The 19,199-nt window shown below is 44.5% G+C and overlaps 1 protein-coding gene across 2 annotated transcripts in view; it reads right to left on the bottom strand.

Moving 5' to 3' along the window:
- The window catches only part of mgat5 (alpha-1,6-mannosylglycoprotein 6-beta-N-acetylglucosaminyltransferase), a 230,138-nt gene that overhangs the window by 131,040 nt on the left and 79,899 nt on the right, over positions 1-19,199 (bottom strand). For both annotated transcript variants that reach the window (XM_063052496.1, XM_063052497.1), the window contains exon 3: positions 6,196-6,366. In XM_063052496.1, the coding sequence (XP_062908566.1) occupies positions 6,196-6,366 (171 nt within the window). The remainder of the gene's footprint in view (positions 1-6,195; positions 6,367-19,199) is intronic.

Raw genomic sequence — 19,199 nt, 5'->3', positions numbered from 1 at the left:
TCGTCTGAGATACATGGGTGAGAAACACTAAGAGCAACGTAGAGACATGAAATTTATGTGGATAAAGGAAATAAAGGCCAGTGATGTTGTGGGGATGGAACTGGACTCTCTCACGGTGGTGTATGAAAAGAGGATGCTGTCTAAGTTGCATGCCATCTTGGTCAATGTCTCCCATCCACTACATAATGTACTGGTTGGGCACAGGAGTACATTCAGCCAGAGACTCATTCCTCCGAGATGCAGCACTGAGCGTCATAGAAAGTCATTCCTGCCTGTGGCCATCAAACTTTACAACTCCTCCCTCGGAGGGTCAAACATCCTGACCCAATAGGCTGGTCCTGGACTTATATCATAATTTACTGGCATAATTTACATATTACTATTTAACTATTATGGTTCTATTACTATTTATTATTTATGGTGCAACTGCAACGAAAACCAATTTCCCCCGGGATCAATAAAGTATGACTATGACTATGACTAATGGAAAAATCAATGTGAAAGCTTCATGGAAAATCTTTTAAAAATTGCCAGAAATATGAGAGAACTGACAGTCTGGTGAGAATTTGAAGGTGTCTTTACAAATATTGACTACTCAAGTTTTCTTCCAGAATTCCATAGAATTTCGCAATTATCCCTGTAAAAAGAAAGACTGATCCTACTACTTCAAAGAAGTAAATAAAGAAGAAAGCTTTCGGCACTTAGCAGAACTGTAATAAACACAGAGCCTCCATATTGAATATAGAACATAGAATAGTACAGCACAGTACAGGCCCTTCGGCCCACAATGTTGTGCTGACCCTCAAACCCTGCCTCCCATATAAGCCCCCACCTTAAATTCCTCCGTATACCTGTCTAGTAGTCACTTAAACTTCACTAGTGTATCTGCCTCCACCACTGACTCAGGCAGTGCATTCCACGCACCAACCACTCTCTGAGTAAAAAACCTTCTGCTAATATCCCCCTTGAACTTCCCACCCCTTACCTTAAAACCATGTCCTCTTGTATTGAGCAGTGGTGCCCTGGGGAAGAGGTGCTGGCTGTCCACTCTATCTATTCCTCTTATTATCTTGTACACCTCTATCATGTCTCCTCTCATCCTCTTTCTCTCCAAGGAGTAAAGCCCTAGCTCCCTTAATCTCTGATCATAATGCACACTTTCTAAACCAGGCAGCATCCTGGTAAATCTCCTCTGTACCCTTTCCAATGCTTCCACATCCTTCCTATAGTGAGGCGACCAGAAATGGACACAGTACTCCAAGTGTGGCCTAACCAGAGTTTTATAGAGCAGAATTAGTCCTTACTCTTAATAATTTCTCCTTTGGCTCCTCCCACTTCCTCCAAGCTAAAGGTGTAGCTATGGGCACCCGTATGGGTCCTAGCTATGCCTGCCTTTTTGTTGGCTTTGTGGAACAATCTATGTTCCGTGCCTATTCTGGTATCTGTCCCCCACTTTTCCTTCGCTACATCGACGACTGCATTGGCGCTGCTTCCTGCACGCATGCAGAACTCGTTGACTTTATTAGCTTTGCCTCCAACTTTCACCCTGCCCTCAAGTTTACCTGGTCCATTTCCGACACCTCCCTCCCCTTTATAGATCTTTCTGTCTCTGTCTCTGGAGACAGCTTATCCACTGATGTCTACTATAAGCCTACTGACTCTCACAGCTATCTGGACTATTCGTCTTCTCACCCTGTCTCTTGCAAAAACGCCATCCCCTTCTCGCAATTCCTCCGTCTCCGCCGCATCTGCTTTCAGGACGAGGCTTTTCATTCTAGGACGAGGGAGATGTCTTCCTTTTTTAAAGAAAGGGGCTTCCCTTCCTCCACTATCAACTCTGCTCTTAAACGCATCTCCCCCATTTCACGTACATCTGCTCTCACTCCATCCTCCCGCCACCCCACTAGGAATAGGGTTCCCCTGGTCCGCACCTACCACCCCACCAGCCTCCGGATCCAACATATTATTCTCCGTAACTTCCGCCACCTCCAACGAGATCCCACCACTAAGCACATCTTTCCCACCTCCCCCCCACATTCCGCAGGGATCGCTCCCTACGCAACTCCCTTGTCCATTCGTTCCCCCCATCCCTCCCCACTGCTCTCCCTCCTGGCACTTATCCCTGTAAGCGGAACAAGTGCTACACATGCCCTTACACTTCCTCCCTTACCACCATTCAGGGCCCCAAACACTGCTTCCAGGCGAGGCAACACTTCACCTGTGAGTCGACTGGGGTGATATACTGCGTCTGGTGCTCCCGATGTGGCCTTTTATATATTGGCGAGACCCGACGCAGACTGGGAGACCGCTTTGCTGAACATCTACGCTCTGTCCGCCAGAGAAAGCAGGATCTCCCAGTGGCCACACATTTTAATTCCACATCCCATTCCCATTCTGACATGTCTATCCACGGCCTCCTCTACTGTAAAGATGAAGCCACACTCAGGTTGGAGGAACAACACCTTATATTCCGTCTGGGTAGCCTCCAACCTGATGGCATGAACATCGACTTCTCTAACTTCCGCTAGGCCCCACCTCCCCCTCGTACCCCATCTGTTACTTATTTTTATACACACATTCTTTCTCTCACTCTCCTTTTTCTCCCTCTGTCCCTCTGAATATACCCCTTGCCCATCCTCTGGGTCTCCCCCCCACCTCCTTGTCTTTCTTCCCGGACCTCCTGTCCCATGATCCTCTTGTATCCCTTTTGCCTATCACCTGTCCAGCTCTTGGCTCCATCCCTCCCCCTTCTGTCTTCTCCTATCATTTTGGATCTCCCCCTCCCCCTCCAACTTTCAAATCCCTTACTCACTCTTCCTTCAGTTAGTCCTGACGAAGGGTCTTGGCCTGAAACGTCGACTGCACCTCTTCCTACAGATGCTGCCTGGCCTGCTGCGTTCACCAGCAACTTTTATGTGTGTTGCTTTTATAGAGCTGCATCATTACATCGTGACTCTTAAACTCTATCCCTCAACTTATGAAAACTAACACCCCATAAGCTTTCTTAACTACCCTATCCAGCTGTGAGGCAACTTTCACGGATCTGGGGACATGTATCCCCAGATCCCTCTGCTCCTCCACACTACCAAGTATCCTGCCATTTACTTTGTACTCTGCCTTGGAGTTTGTTGTTCCAAAGTGTACCACCTCACACTTCTCCGGGTTGAACTCCATCTGCCACTTCTCAGCCCACTTCTCTGCATCCTATCAATGTCTCTCTGCAATCTTTGACAATCCTCTACACTATCTACAACACCACCAACCTTTGTGTCGCCTGCAAAATTGCCAACCCACCCTTCTACCCCCACATCCAGGTCATTAATAAAAATCACGAAAAGTAGAGGTCCCAGAACAGATCCTTGTGGGACACCACTAGTCACAATCCTCCAATCTGAATGTACTCCCTCCACCATCACCCTCTGCCTTCTGCAGGCAAGCCAATTCTAAATCCACCTGGCCAAACTTCCCTGGATCCCATGCCTTCTGACTTTCTGAATAAGCCTACCGTGTGGAACCTTGTCAAACGCCTTACTAAAATCCATATAGATCACATCCACTGCACTACCCTCATCTATATGCCTGGTCACCTCCTCAAAGAACTCTGTCAGGCTTGTTATACATGATCTGCCCTTCACAAAGCCATGCTGACTGTCCCTGATCAGACCATGATTCTCTAAATGCCCAGAGGTCCTATCTCTAAGAATCTTTTCCAACAGCTTTCCCACCACAGACGTAAGGCTCACTGGTCTATAATTACCCGGACTATCCCTACTATCTTTTTTGAACAAGGAGACAACATTCGCCTCCCTCCAATCCTCCGGTACCATTCCCGTGGACAACGAGGACATAAAGATCCTAGCCAGAGGCTCAGCAATCTCTTCCCTCGCCTCATGGAGCAGCCTGGGAAATATTCCATCAGGCCCCGGGGACTTATCTGTCCTAATGTATTTTAACAACTCCAACACCTCCTCTCCCTTAATATCAACATGCTCCAGAACATCAACTTCACTCATATTGTCCTCACCATCATCAAGTTCCCTCTCACTGGTGAATACCGAAGAGAAGTATTCATTGAAGACCTTGCTCACTTCCACAGCCTCCAGGCACATCTTCCCACCTTTATCTCTAATCGGTCCTACCTTCTCTCCTGTCATCCTTTTTTTCTTCATATAATTGAAGAATGCCTTGAGGTTTTCCTTTACCCTACTCGCCAAGGCCTTCTCATGCCCCCTTCTTGCTCTTCTCAGCCTCTTCTTAAGCTCCTTTCTTGCTTCCCTATATTCCTCAATAGACCCATCTGATCCCTGCTTCCTAAACCTCATGTATGCTGCCTTCTTCCACCTGACTAGATTTTCCACCTTTGTCACCCATGGTTCCTTCACCCTACCATTCTTTATCTTCCTCACTGGGACAAATTTATCCCTAACATCCTGCAAGAGATCTCTAAACATGGACCACATGTCCATAGTACATTTCCCTGCAAAAACATCATCCCAATTCACACCCGCAAGTTCTAGCCTTATAGCCTCATAATTTGCCCTTCCCCAATTAAAAATTTTCCTGTCCTCTCTTAATCTATGCTTTTCCATGATAATGCTAAAGGCCAGGGAGCGGTGAATAAAATAATCGAACTTCCAGGTAATATGCAAATTGATCCTGGACTTAGAAAAGAAAAGTCATATTTTAATAGAAGTTACTGTATGCTTGTCCCAGACCGTCATAGAGTTGTTGCCTATGATCCAGAGAACCCCATGGATGTCACTGGATATCCAGAGAAATTAAGCGCTAACCTAAATATATTTGTAGAAATTAAGTGCAGCTTGGTGGCATAGCTGTTAGCGTTGAAGTGATGGGCCAGGGTTCAATCCTATCCTTTGGTGCTGTATGTGCAGTTTTTCCTTTCCCTCAACAACTGTCTGGGTTTCTCCTGGGAGCTCTAGTTTCCTCCCGTATCCAAAACGCACTACTGTAAATGGAACTATAAACTGTACTGTTTTACTGTAAATTACTACTGTGTAGGTTAACGACAAAAGCAATCAAAGGGAAGTTGATGGCCACAAAAGAGATAGTCACAGTGGTACAGGGAATGGGACAAACAAGATTGCTTCCAGAAGTTTACATGGAGATAAAAAGTCTGTTTATATGTTGTTATTAGACGTCACTAACGAGCTCTCCAGCATTAGCCTGCAGTTTCCAGCTAGGAAATCATATGAACAATTTCTAGAATTGGATGTAGTATGACAACACCATTTCCTGGATGGTTAAACCAACACAAGCTGAAGCCCCTTCCATACGTTAATTAAATCTGGCAAAAGTCTCTGGCCTTTTTAGCCAATTCTTAAAAAGGGCAGCAAAATGGTTCAGGAATTAATGGTGCAGCCTCGCTCAAGGTACCTAATTTTGACCATGACCTTGGGTGACATATGTATGGAGTCTGCACTTTCTCCCAATGACTATATGGAATTCATCCAGTTTCTTCCCACCTTCCAGAGACATGTTAAGGTTAACTGGTAACTGTAAATTATTTCTAGTGTTGGTAAGTGGCAAAAGAATTAAAAGGAAATTGACAGGTATATAGAAACATAGAAAACCTACAGCACGATACAGGCCCTTCAGCCCACAATACTGTGCCAAACATGTACTAACTTTAGAAATTACCTAGGGTTACCCATAGCCCTCTATCCTTCTGAGCTCCATGTACCTGTCCAGGAGTCTCTTAAAAGACCCTATCGTATCCGCCTCCACCACTGTTACCGGCAGCCCATTCCACGCACTCACCACTCTCTGCGTAAAAAACTTACCCCCGACACCTCCTCTGTACCTACTTCCAAGCACCTTAAAACTGTGCCCTCTTGTGTTAGCAAGAAAACATGTAACACACACAATATGCTGGAATAACCCAGCAGGCCAAGCAGCATCTATACAAAGGAGTACAGTCGATGTTTTGCTGAAGGGTCTCGCCCCGAAACGTCGACTGTACTCTTTTCCATAGATGCTGCCTGGCCTGCTGAATTCCTGCAGCATTTTGTGTGTGTTACTTGGATTTCCGGCATCTGCAGATTTTCTCTTGTTTGTGGAAGTATATGAGAAAAATAGATAGAAAACAGAAGGGAAGTGGTTCTCTTCTAGGACCTGGCATGGATTCTGAGAGGCTTAACAACCTCCTGTGTCAGAGTAACCAAATTATATGCTCACCCGCTACATTAACTTTCTCTGCAGTGCTGGAGCTGGGGATTACTGTAGCAGTAGCATTTGTAGAGTTTATTCCTGTTCCATTTGAAATCATCAAGTTGTCCACTTTGGACTCCAGTTTTCCAAGTCGCTGCAAAATGTTGTCAAGGAGGACAGCTAATGTCTTTTTCAAATCTGAAAAATATTATTAGAGTCAAATTAATAGCTGGTTTACCATATTACAAATATATTTTGTGTTTGCTTTAACATTAAAGCATTTTATAATAATGCATTTACAGGCACCATGTAAATTTTGACAAATATGAAGCTCTAGTTAAACATAAAGCATGTTACAACTTTAACATTTACTCATTCATAATTAACTCAGAATTTCTGGTCAGAGTTCAAGCATTGCACTTACTGTTTACAATGAAAAGAAGCACTCTGAAAACCTAATTAAAGAACTACTTTTCCTTTGTGTGTGCCCAAATGGGAATTCCTAGCTCCTGGCAACTAACCTCATCAAACTAGCTGAGCAGCAGACAGTCATAATAGATAAAATTAATATGTACTTGCCCTATCAATCCAATTTGTCAGCTGCAGACTCTGTGTAGACATATATGCTCAGATGCACAAAGTCAAACAAGCATACTCTCATCAAACTGTAGTCACAAGGCAATCCACGGATTTCCCTTAGCAACAACTAAGCCTCACTCAGTATACTGTTTTCACTTTCTCCTGGAATCCCATAAAAGTTTTTGACGGGAAAGAAGATTAGGGATAGAACCTCATCCTGTGAAAATAGGATAGCATTAAGAAAAAAAAATTTCACAAATTCTCCAATCTCTATGATATGCATGGACTTTAAACAATAAACCTCAACGTATTGAACTGGAGCCTCAATTAAACTGGAAAAACAGAAAAAATTTAAAAATGTAAAATAATGCAAGTAAAAATAAAAAAAACTTTTCATCCTAATCTCCTGGCAAATGACTGGAGATTCCTATTTCATGCTATTTAATGGGTTCTGCAGCATACTGCTGAAAAAATCCCAATCCTTCAGGCTTCAGCAATGGCATGTCAACTCAACCAAGTTTATGATGGCATCATTCAAGTCTTGTACATACTTATGTCCTCATATTTGAAACTGCTAGTTCTCTTTATATGTATAGCTCAGCGGTCCCCAACCACCGGGCCGCAAAGCATGTGGTATCGGGCTGTGAGGAAACCATATGAGTCAGCTGCACCTTTCCTCATTCCCTGTCACACAGTGTTGTACTTGAACATAGGGTTGCCAACTATCCTGTATTAGCCGGGATATCCCGTATATTGGGCTAAATTGGTTTGTCCCATACGGGACCGCCCTTGTCCCGTATTTCCCCCGCTAAGGTAGAGTGTTCCTATGAAACCTTTTGTGCCGAAATGGTGTAAAGCGAAGAAGCAATTACTATTAATTTATATGGGAAAAATTTTTGAGCATTCCCAGACCCAAAATATAACCTAATAAATCATACCAAATAACACATAAAACCTAAAATAACACTAACATATAGTAAAAGCAGGAATGACATGATAAATACTCAGCCTATATAAAGTAGAAATAATGTATGTACAGTGTAGTTGGGAAGATTAAGTCAAACAACACACATCAAAGTTGCTGGTGAATGCAGCAGGCCAGGCAGCATCTGTAGGAAGAGGTGCAGTCGACGTTTCAGGCCGAGACCCTTCGTCAGGACTAACTGAAGGAAGAGTGAGTAAGGGATTTGAAAGTTAGAGGAGGAGGGGGAGATCCAAAATGACAGGAGAAGACAGGAGGGGGAGGGATGGAGCCAAGAGCTGGACAGGTGATAGGCAAAAGGGGATACGAGAGGATCATGGGACAGGAGGCCCGGGAAGAAAGACAAGGGGGGCTGGGACCCAGAGGATGGGCAAGAGATATATTCAGAGGGACAGAGGGAGAAAAAGGAGAGTGAGAGAAAGAATGTGTGCATAAAAATAAGTAACAGATGGGGTACGAGGGGGAAGTGGGGCCTTAGTGGAAGTTAGAGAAGTCGATGTTCATACCATCAGGTTGGAGGCTACCCAGACGGAATATAAGGTGTTGTTCCTCCAACCTGAGTGTGGCTTCATCTTTACAGTAGAGGAGGCCGTGGATAGACATGTCAGAATGGGAATGGGATGTGGAATTAAAATGTGTGGCCACTGGGAGATCCTGCTTTCTCTGGCGGACAGAGCGTAGATGTTCAGCAAAGCGGTCTCCCAGTCTGCGTTAAGATTAAGTCAAAACCTATTTGTGGAAAATAAATCGGCATGTACACGCATGCGCACACAGGTGCCCGCGCAAGGCTTCATGGTCATGGTAGTCTTTCTTGGGGTAAACACTGTGCCGTATTTAACTCAAACAACAGGAATTCTGCAGATGCTGGAAAGTCAAGCAACATACATCAAAGTTGCTGGTGAACGCAGCAGGCCAAGCAGCATCTATAGGAAGAGGTGCAGTCGACGTTTCAGGCCTTCGTCAGGTCTCAGCCTGAAACGTCGACTGTACCTCTTCCTATAGATGCTGCTTGGCCTGCTGCGTTCACCAGCAACTTTGATGTATGTTGCCGTATTTAACTGCTACTTTTGTCCCTTATTTGAGAGTGAGAAAGTTGGCAACCCTAACTGTAAAAGACATGTTGAGGTGAGTTTAACCCTACTTGAAACCTCCCCCCACCCCCAGTCGGCCAGTCCGCAAGAATATTGTCAATATTAAACCGGTCCACGGTGCAAAAATGGTTGGGGACCTCGGCATAGCTAGCACAATTCAGTCCAATTAGAAACACTCACTAACAGGAAACAGGTGTTAAATAAGTTGCTTATCAAGTTTATCAGACTGTTTTCACTGTTCTTTAAGAGAGTTCAAAAGACTTAGGACTCTTTCAGAGAAAATATTTTGTTTCATTTGACTTCCATGGGTGATCCTTTATTTTAAAACAGAATCAATATCAGTGGCATACAAAACTAAGATATAAAGATTTCAAAAGTACATTTAATGTCAGAGAAATGTATACAATATACATCCTGAAATGTTTTTTCTTTGCAACCATCCACGAAAACAGAGGAGTGCCCCCAAAGAATGAATGACAGTTAAGTTTTAGAACCACGAAGCCCCCCCAGCTCCCCCCTCCCACGCGTAAGCAGCAGCAGCAACGATCACCGCCCCCCCCACCAGCAAAAAAAACATTGGCACCCACCACCGAGCACTCAAGCATGTAGCAAAGCAACAGCAAAGACACAGACTTCCAGTACCACAAAAACAACTCATTCACCCTGTATTCGACATACCACAGGCTCTCTCTCTCTCTCTGCTTAATAAAGAGAGAAAGAGGTATCTCAGTTTAACATTTCACAGCGAGAGGGGAGACATAACAAACAACTGGGGGCACAGAGTCCGGCCCTGTGGCTCAGAAGGGTAAGGAAAGGAAGAGGAAGGTGGTAGTGATAGGAGACTCTATAGTTAGGGGGTCAGGCAGGCGAATCTGTGGATTCAGGAAAGAAACTCGGATGGTAGTTTGCCTCCCAGATGCCTCCCAGGGTCCAGGATGTTTCAGATCGCGTCCACGATATCCTGCAGTGGGAGGGAGAACAGCCAGAGGTCGTGTTGCATATTGGTACCAATGACATAGTTAGGAAAAGGGAACAGGTCCTAGAAACAAACTACAGGGAGTCTGGAAGGAAGTTGAGAAGCAGAATCGCAAACTGCCTGTGCCACGCAAGAGTGAGTGTAGGAATAGGATGAGGTGAAGGATAAATGTGTGGCTGAGGGATTGGAGCGGGGGAATGGATTCAGATTTCTGGAATACTGGGACCTCTTTTGGGGCAGGTGTGACCTGTACAAAAAGGACGGGTTACACTTGAATCCCATGGGAACCAATATCCTGGCGGGGAGGTTTGCTAAGGCTACCAGGGAGAATTTAAACTAGAATTGTTGGGGGGTGGGAACCGAACTGAAGAGACTGGGGAAGCTGTGGTTGGCTCACAAATAGAGAAAGCTTGGAAACAGTGTGTAAGGGAGGATAGGCAGGTGATAGAGAAGGGAATTGCTCAGAACGACGGTTTGAGATGTTTCTATTTTAACGCAAGGAGTATTGTGAACAAAGCAGATGAGCTTAGATTGTGGATCAGTACTTGGAACTATGATGTAGTGGCCATTAAAGAGACCTGGATGGCTCAGGGACAGGAATGGTTACTTCAAGTGCCGGGTTTTAGATGTTTCAGAAAGGACAGGGAGGGAGGCAAAAGAGGTGGGGGCGTGGCACTGTTGATCAGAGATAGTGTCACGGATGCAGAAAAGGTGGACGCCACGGAGGGATTGTCTACGGAGTCTCTGTGGGTGTAAGTTAGGAACAGGAAGGGGTCAATAACTTTACTGGGTGTTTTTTATAGGCCATCCAATAGTAACAGTGATATTGAGGAGCAGATAGGGAAACAGATCCTGGAAAGGTTTAATAATAAGAGTTGTCGTGATAGGAGATTTTAATTTCCTAAATATGGATTGGAATCTCCCTAGCAAAGGGTTTAGATGGGATGGAGTTTGTTAGGTGTGTTCAGGAAGGTTTCTTGACACAATATGTAGATAAGCCTGCAAGAGGAGAGGCTGTACTTGATCTGGTAGTGGGAAATGAACCTGGTCAGGTGTCAGATCTCTCAGTGGGAGAGCATTTTGGAGATAGTGATCACAATTCTATCTCCTTTACAATAGCATTGGAGAGAGATAGGAACAGACAAGTTAGAAAAGTGTTTAATTAGAGTAAGGGGAATTATGAGACTATCAGGCAAGAAATTGGAAGCTTAAATTGGGAACAGATGTTCTCAGGGAAAAGTATGGAAGAAATGTGGCAAATGTTCAGGGGATATTTGTGTGGAGTTCTGCATAGGTATGTTCCAGTGAGACATGGAAGTTATGGTAGGGTACAGGAACTGTGGTGAATAAAGGCTGTAATAAATCTAGTCAAGAAGAAAAGGAAAGCATACAAAAGGTTCAGAGAGCTCAGTAATGTTAGGGATCTAGAAGATTATAAGGCTAACAGGAAGGAGCTTAAGAATGAAATTAGGAGAGCCAGAAGGGGCCATGAGAAGGCCTTGGCGGGCAAGATTAAGGAAAACCCCAAGGCATTCCACAAGTATGTGAAGAGTAAGAGGATAAGACGTGAAAGAATCAGACATATCAAGTGTGACAGTGGGAAATAGCAGAGGTACTTAGTATTCACTATGGAAAAAGATCTTGGTGATTGTAGTGCTGACTTGCAGCAGACTGAAAAGCTTGAGCATGTACATATTAAGAAAGAGGATGTGCTGGAACTTTTGGAAAGCATCAAGTTGGATAAGTCGCCAGGACCGGATGAGATGTACCCCAGGCTACTGTGGGAGGCGAGGGAGGAGATTGTTGAGCCTCTGGCAATGATCTTTGCACCATCAATGTGGACGGGAGAGATTCCGGAGGATTGGAGGGTTACAGATGCTGTTCCTTTATTCAAGAAAGGGAGTAGAGATAGCCCAGGAAATTATAGACCAGTGAGTCTTACTTCAGTGGTTGGTAAGTTGATGGAGAAGATCATGAGGCAGGATTTATGAACATTTGGAGAGGTATAATATGATTAGGAATAGTCAGCATGGCTTTGTCAAGGGCAGGTCGTGCCTTACGAGCCTGATTGAATTTTTTCAGGATGTGACTAAACACATTGATGAAAGTAGAGAAGTGGTTGTAGTGGATATCTATCAGCTTTGCGCCAAAGCACCCAGTGCAGTACTCGCTCAGGGCACCATTAGGGAGTGGTAGGAGTCCGTCAGGGCTGCCTCCTCTCCCCCACTCTCTTCAACATCTTCCTGGAACGGATCATGAGTGTTGCCCTTGAAGATCACGTGGGCACAGTCAACATCAGAGGGAGGAACATCACAAACCTAAGATTTGCTGATGACATGGTTGGACTTGCAGGAAAAGAGGATGAACTGGCCAACCTGATCAGCCATCTTGACAGAGCCTCCACTAAGTTTGGAATGGAAATAAGTGCCGAGAAAACCAAGCTCATGGCAAATGCCAATGGTGCCATCACAACAGACATCTCAGTCCATGGACAGAAACTTGAGACAATGCAGCAGTTCAAATAACTGGGGGAATCATCAGTGATGAAGGATCAAGACCAGAAGTCCTGGCAAGAACAGCATGGACAATGACTGCACCTATCCAAACTCAAGACAATATGGAGGGACAGTAACATCACCATGAAGTACAAGATCAGACCCCTGCGTGCATTGGTATTCTCCATCTTCCTGTACGCAGAGCTACAGAGGAAGATACAGGCATTGGAAATGAGATGCTATCGCAACATCTTGGGCATCTCATATTTGGACCACATCACAAACGAGCAGGTCCGCAAGACCATCCAGTACCACATTGGCCCCCATGAAGATCTTCTCACAATGGTGAAGAAAAGAAAGCTGAGATGGTACAGCCAGGTAGAAAGATCCAGTGGCCTTGCAAAGACCGTTCTGGAAGGAACTGTGGAGGGGGAAAAAATGGAGGAGTAGACAGAGGAAAAGATGGACGGACAACATTAAAGAATGGACAGGGAAAACATTTGCGGTGACCTAGGCTCTGGCACACAACCACGACAGATGGAACAGACTGGTGCAAAGCTTGTCATGACGGCGCCCCGACGATTCCACCAGGAGTTCAGGGCGCAAGGTGCAATATGGATTTCAGTAAGGTATTTGACAAGGTACTCCCTGGAAAACATACTGAGAAAGTAAGGAGGCATGGGATCCAAGGGGACATTGCTTTGTGGATCCAGAACTGGCTTGCCCACAGAAGGCAAAGAGTGGTTGTAGGCAGGTCATATTCCGCACGGAGGTTGGTGAACAGTGGTGTGCCTCAGGGATCTGTTCCGGGACCCTTACTCTTCATGATTTTTATAAATGACCTGGATCAGGAAGTTGAGGGATGAGTTAGTAAGTGTGCTGATGACACAGTTTGGAGGTGTTGTGGATAGCGTGGAGGGCTGTCAACGAGGTTACAGCGGGACATTGATAGTATGCAAAACTGGGCAAGAAGTGGCAGATGGAGTTCAACCCAGATAAGTGTGAAGTGGTACATTTTGGTAGGTCAAATATGATGGCAGAATATAGTATTAATGGTAAAACTCTTGGCCGTGTGGAGGATCAGAGAGATTTTGGGGTCCGAGTCCGTAGGACACTCAAAGCAGCTGCGCAGGTTGACTCTGTGGTTAAGAAGGCATACAGTGCATTGGCCTTCATTAATCGTGGAATTGAATTTAGGAGCTGAGAGGTAATGTTGCAGCTATATAGGACCCTGGTCAGACCCCACTTGGAGCACTGTGCTCAGTTCTGGTCGCCTCACTATAGGAAGGACGTGGAAACCATAGAAAGAGTGCAGAGGAGATTTACAAGGATGTTGCCTGGATTGGAGGGCATGCCTAATGAGAATAGGTTGAGAGAACTCTGCCTTTTCTCCTTGGAGCGACAGTGAATGCGAGGTGACTTGATAGAGGTGTACAAGATAACGAGAGGCACTGATTGCGTGGAGAGTCAGAGGCTTTTCCCCAGGGCTGAAATGGCTAGCATGAGAGGGCATAGTTTTAAGGTGCTTGGAAGTAGGTACAGAGGAGATGACAGGGGTAAGTTTTTTTACGCAGGGAGTGGTGAGTGCATGGAATGGGCTGTCAGCGGTGGTGCTGGAAACAACAGGGTCTTTTAAGAGACTCCTGGATGGGTACATGGAGCTTAGAAAAATAGAGGGCTATGGGTAAACCCTAGGTAGTTCTAAGGTAGGAACATGTTCGGCACAGCTTTGTGGGCCGAAGGGCCTGTATTGTGCTGTATGTTTTCTATGTTTCTATAAATTAGTTGGAAAATCTGGTTACCCACAATATCCAGATTTCCTTCAAGGATATGAAGTACATGCAATCAAACACAAAACTGAAACAAAATCACATAAAAAGTGGCATTTGTGGCATATAGGGGAATTTTGTGGCGAGGTCATAGAAAAATTACTGGATATACAACTCAAACACAAAAAAATCTTCAGATACTGGGAATCCAAAGCAACGCACACAAAATGCTGGAACTCAGCAGGCCAGGCAGCATCTATGGAAATAAATAAACATTCGACGTTTTGGCCCAAAACCTGACTTCCAGTTTTGAAGGATCTCAGTCTGAGACATTGACTGTTTACTCTTTTCGAAAGATGGCCTGGCCTGTTGAGTTCTCCAGCATTTTGTGTGTGTTGGTTTGGATTTACATCTGATAAACTATAATCACAGAAACTTTTGGCCTATAACTTCCCTTTAAGAAATTCACTTCTGTATCATCAAAATAAACTAGCAATCTTCCTACCTCCTCATGACCCAAAAGGACGCAAAAAACTTGACTTCAGGGAACGCAGCTACAACATCTGGAAGTCCACCATAGCTCCAGGAAAAGTAAGATCATAAAACCATAAGATATAGGAGCAGAAGTAGGCCATTCGGACCACTGTGTCTGCTCTGCAATTCAATCATGGGCTGATCCAATTCTTCCAGTCATCCCCACTCCCCCGCCTTCTCCCCATACCCTTTGGTGCCCTGGCTAATCAAGAACCTACCTATCTCTGCCTTAAATGCACCCAATGGCTTAGCCTCCACAGCCACTCGTGGCAACAAATTCTACAGATTTACACCCTCTGACTAAAGTAATTTCTCTGCATCTCTGTTCTAAATGGATGTCCTTCAATCCTGAAGTTGTGCCCTCTTATCCTAAACTCTCCTACCATGGGAAAAAATTTCGTCAGAACTCTAAATCAGATTAGGAGCGTTCTGAATTTACCAGAGACCTCTGTACAAACACCAATCTGTTTCAATCACTCCTTTCTACCCTCATGGTCAGATAAAACCTAGCATGCTTACAGGGAGAAGGGACTAGTTTCTATTGAAGACTTGTACATAGAGGGACGGTTTGCAACATTTAGTCTGCTGAAAGAGAAATTTAAGCTGCCTCATTCGCACTTTTTTCCTTATTTACAAATTAGACACTACATTCAATCTAAGATTTATAATTTTGAAATCCTTCCAGGGAAACATATGTTTTTTGATATTTTAAAGAACCCTCCTGACTCCAGGCATCTCCTTTCGAAGTCTGTACGTTTGTTTGATAATTGCACTGTAGCATCTAGTGTGAAGATTAGAGACGCCTGGAGAGAGGAGTTGGGCATTGAATTATCTGAAGCTGCCTGGGATAACTGTTTGTCTATGATACAGGCTTGCTCTGTTAACAGCAGGCACCAAATGATCCGGTTTAAAGTTGTCCACCGTCTCCACTACTCTAAACTTAGATTGCACAGAATTTACCCTTCTGTCTCACCAATATATGATAGATGCCAAGGGACGGAAGCCACGTTGTCACACACCTTTTGGTTTTGTCCATTACTGACTGGATCTTGGTCCAAAATATTCGACTAGTACTCAAAGGCCTATAAAAGATCCTTCCCCTTGGAAGCTGGTCTTGCTACATTTGGCTACTCGCAATGTACTATTTGTTTCCCTGCAGCCATACAACTGTCTCTGATGCTGGGGATGATTGTTACCAAAAGACTTACCTTGAGGGAATGGAAATCACCTTCTCCCCCTTCCTTTCAGAGATGGATGGCTGATATGATCTCAGTCATGCAGATGGAGAAACTTAGGTTCTTGAGAACCAATTCAATTATAAAATTTTCAGCTATTTGGGATCCATTTCCTGCCTACCTGGATGAGGCCGGGGGGCAGATGAGCAATTTCCCTCCAGCTGATTTCTCACAGCCCTCATTTGAGATTTAATGTTCAGTATTTTTGAGCACTTTGTACAACAGGCATCCCTCTAATGTTATTTTTTTTTTGCTTATTTCTTTTTTATACATGTCTGAGCTGGTACATTTTTGTTGATTTCATCGTATTTTTAAAAAAATTTTGAAAATAAAGTATTTTTAAAAAAATCCACTTCTGTATCATCAAAATAAACTAGCAATCTTCCTACCTCCTCATGACCCAAAAGGACGCAAAAAACTTGACTTCAGGGAATGCAGCTACAACATCTGGAAGTCCACCATAGCTCCAGGAAAAGTAAGATCATAAAACCATAAGATATAGGAGCAGAAGTAGGCCATTCGGACCACTGTGTCTGCTCTGCAATTCAATCATGGGCTGATCCAATTCTTCCAGTCATCCCCACTCCCCCGCCTTCTCCCCATACCCTTTGGTGCCCTGGCTAATCAAGAACCTACCTATCTCTGCCTTAAATGCACCCAATGGCTTAGCCTCCACAGCCACTCGTGGCAACAAATTCTACAGATTTACACCCTCTGACTAAAGTAATTTCTCTGCATCTCTGTTCTAAATGGATGTCCTTCAATCCTGAAGTTGTGCCCTCTTATCCTAAACTCCCCTACTATAGGAAATAACTTTGCCATATATAATCTCTTCAGGCCTTTTAACATTCGGAATATTTTTTGAGATCCCCCATCATTCTCCTAAACTCCAGAGAATACAGCCCAAGAGCTGCCAGACGTTCCTCATACGGTAACCCTTTCATTCCTGGATTCATTCTCGTGAATCTTCTCTGAACCCTCTCCAATGTCAGTATATCCTTTCTAAAATAAGGAGCTGAAGACTGCAAACAATACTCCAAGTGTGGTCTCATGAGTACCTTATAGAGCCTCAAAATCACATCCCTGCTCTTATATTCTATACCTCTAGAAAGGAATGACAACATTGCATTTGCCTTCTTCACATCCAACTCAACCTGGAGGTTAACCTTTAGGGTATCCTGCACAAGGACTCCCAAGACCCTTTGCATCTCTGCATTTTGAATTCTCTCCCTATCTAAATAACAGTCTGTCCGTTTATTTCTTCCACCAAAGTGCATGACCATACACTTTCCAACACTGTATTTCATTTGCCACTTCTTTGCCCATTCCTAAACTATCTAAATCTCCCTGCAGGCTCTCTGTTTCCTCAACACTACCCGCTCCTCCACCTACCTTTGTATCATCGGCAAATTTAGCCACAATTCCATTACTCCCATCGTCCCCATTGACATACAGCGTAAAAAGCAACGGTCCCAACACTGACCCCTGTGGAACTCCACTGGTAACCGGCAGCCAGCCAGAGTAGGATCCCTTTATTCTCACTCTCTGTTTTCTGCCGATCAGAGAATACTCCACCCATGCTAGTAACACCACTGTAATTCCATGGGACCTTATCTTGCTAAGCAGCCTCATGTGAGGCCTTCTGAAAATCCAAGTACTCCACATCTACTGCATCTCCTTTGTCTACCCAGCTTGTAATTTCCTGAAAGAATAGCAGCAGGTTAGTCAGGCAGGATTTTCCTTTCAGGAAACCATGCTGGCTTTGACCTATCTTGTCATGTGCCTCCAGGTACTCCGCAATCTCATCGCTAGTAATCGATTCCAAGTAGTTGCCAGGGGGGAGTTGGGCCAGGCTGAAGCATCGGGAACACAGTCACTGATCCCTCACATCCTCCAAGCTAGTACACAGCTATTAGAGAGCAAAATATAAGACCTCAGGACAAGATTGCTGTATTGGAGAGAAATGAGGGATTCCTGTGTTCTCTGTTTAACTGAGACGTGGCTCACCCCTCACACTCCAGACTTGGCATTCCAGCCCAAGTGGTTCTCAATCTACTGGATGGACTGAATGGCAAAGTCAGGAAAGGGCAGAGGCAGTGGTGCCTGCTTCATGATAAGCTCATCATGGTGCTCGGTCATAGCAATCTTATCTCACTTGTCTTCTGCTGACCTGCAGCATCTTGTAATTAAGTGCCAAATGTTCTACTTACTGGGAAAGTTCTCCACTGTGATCTTGACTGTAGCAAAAAGCAGAGGTCATGCTAGCGATCAATGTATTGAATTTGTAACTTACATACATAAAACCCCATTTGCTTAAAGTGCGCTTAAGGAAACAGGGTTTTAAACTCCCTATACCAACTCTCTTGCTGGCAAACCTACAGTCTCTCGTGAATAAAATCGATGATCTCAGTGCTAGGGTGCTGAATCAGAGGGACATTAGGACCGCATGTGTCTTTGCTTCATGGAATCCTGGTTAACCCCTTTCATACTGGATGCAGCGATTCAGATCAACAGGTCAACTATACACCATCAGTATCGATCTATAGAGTCTCTCAAAAGCAGAGGTGATGGAGTATGCTACATGATCAACTCTGCTTGGTGCACAAATATATCAGTGCTGTCCAAATTCTGCTCACCAGACCTGGAATATCTAGCAGTTAAGTGCTGTCCTTTTTATCTACCATGGGAGTTCTCTGGAGTCACTTTGGTAGCAGTATACATTCCACCTCAGGCCAATGTCAATCAGGCTTTAGATGATCTGAGCAATGGGATCAACATGCATGAAACAGTGCACCCTAATGCTTTCACCATTGTTTAGGGAAATTTTAACCAGGCCAGTCTGAAAAAATCACTACTACCATCAACAGATCACTTGCAATACTAGAGGAAACAACACAATGGACCATTGCTACACCACCATCAAGAATGCCTACCATGCTATTCCACGCTCTCAGTTCAGGAAGTCTGATCACTTGGCTGTACTTCTACTCCCTGAGTATAGACAGAAACTGAAGACTGCAGCACCAGTAGAGAGGACCAAGGAGGTATGGACAAGGGAAACACAGGAGCTCCTACAGGAATTGGTGGACTGGTGGTTGAATTGGTGGACTGGACTGTATACAAGGATTCATCTTCGAACCCGGATGAATATGCTACAGTTTTTACCGGCCTCATTAAAACCTGTGTGGATGACTGTGTGCCTACAAAGACTTACTGTACATTCCCAAACCAAAAGCTGTCGTTGAACCAGGAGGTACGTTGTCTGCTGAAAGCTAGATCTGTGGCACTCAAGTCCGGTGACCCAGGCCTGTACCTGAAAACCAGGTATGACTTGCAGAGGGCTATTTCAAGAGCGAAGCAACAATTTCAA

The sequence above is a fragment of the Mobula hypostoma genome, chromosome 6 (assembly GCF_963921235.1).
Source record: "Mobula hypostoma chromosome 6, sMobHyp1.1, whole genome shotgun sequence".
Classification (NCBI taxonomy): Eukaryota; Metazoa; Chordata; class Chondrichthyes; order Myliobatiformes; family Myliobatidae; genus Mobula; species Mobula hypostoma.
This window is presented reverse-complemented; position numbering and strand designations above follow the sequence as displayed.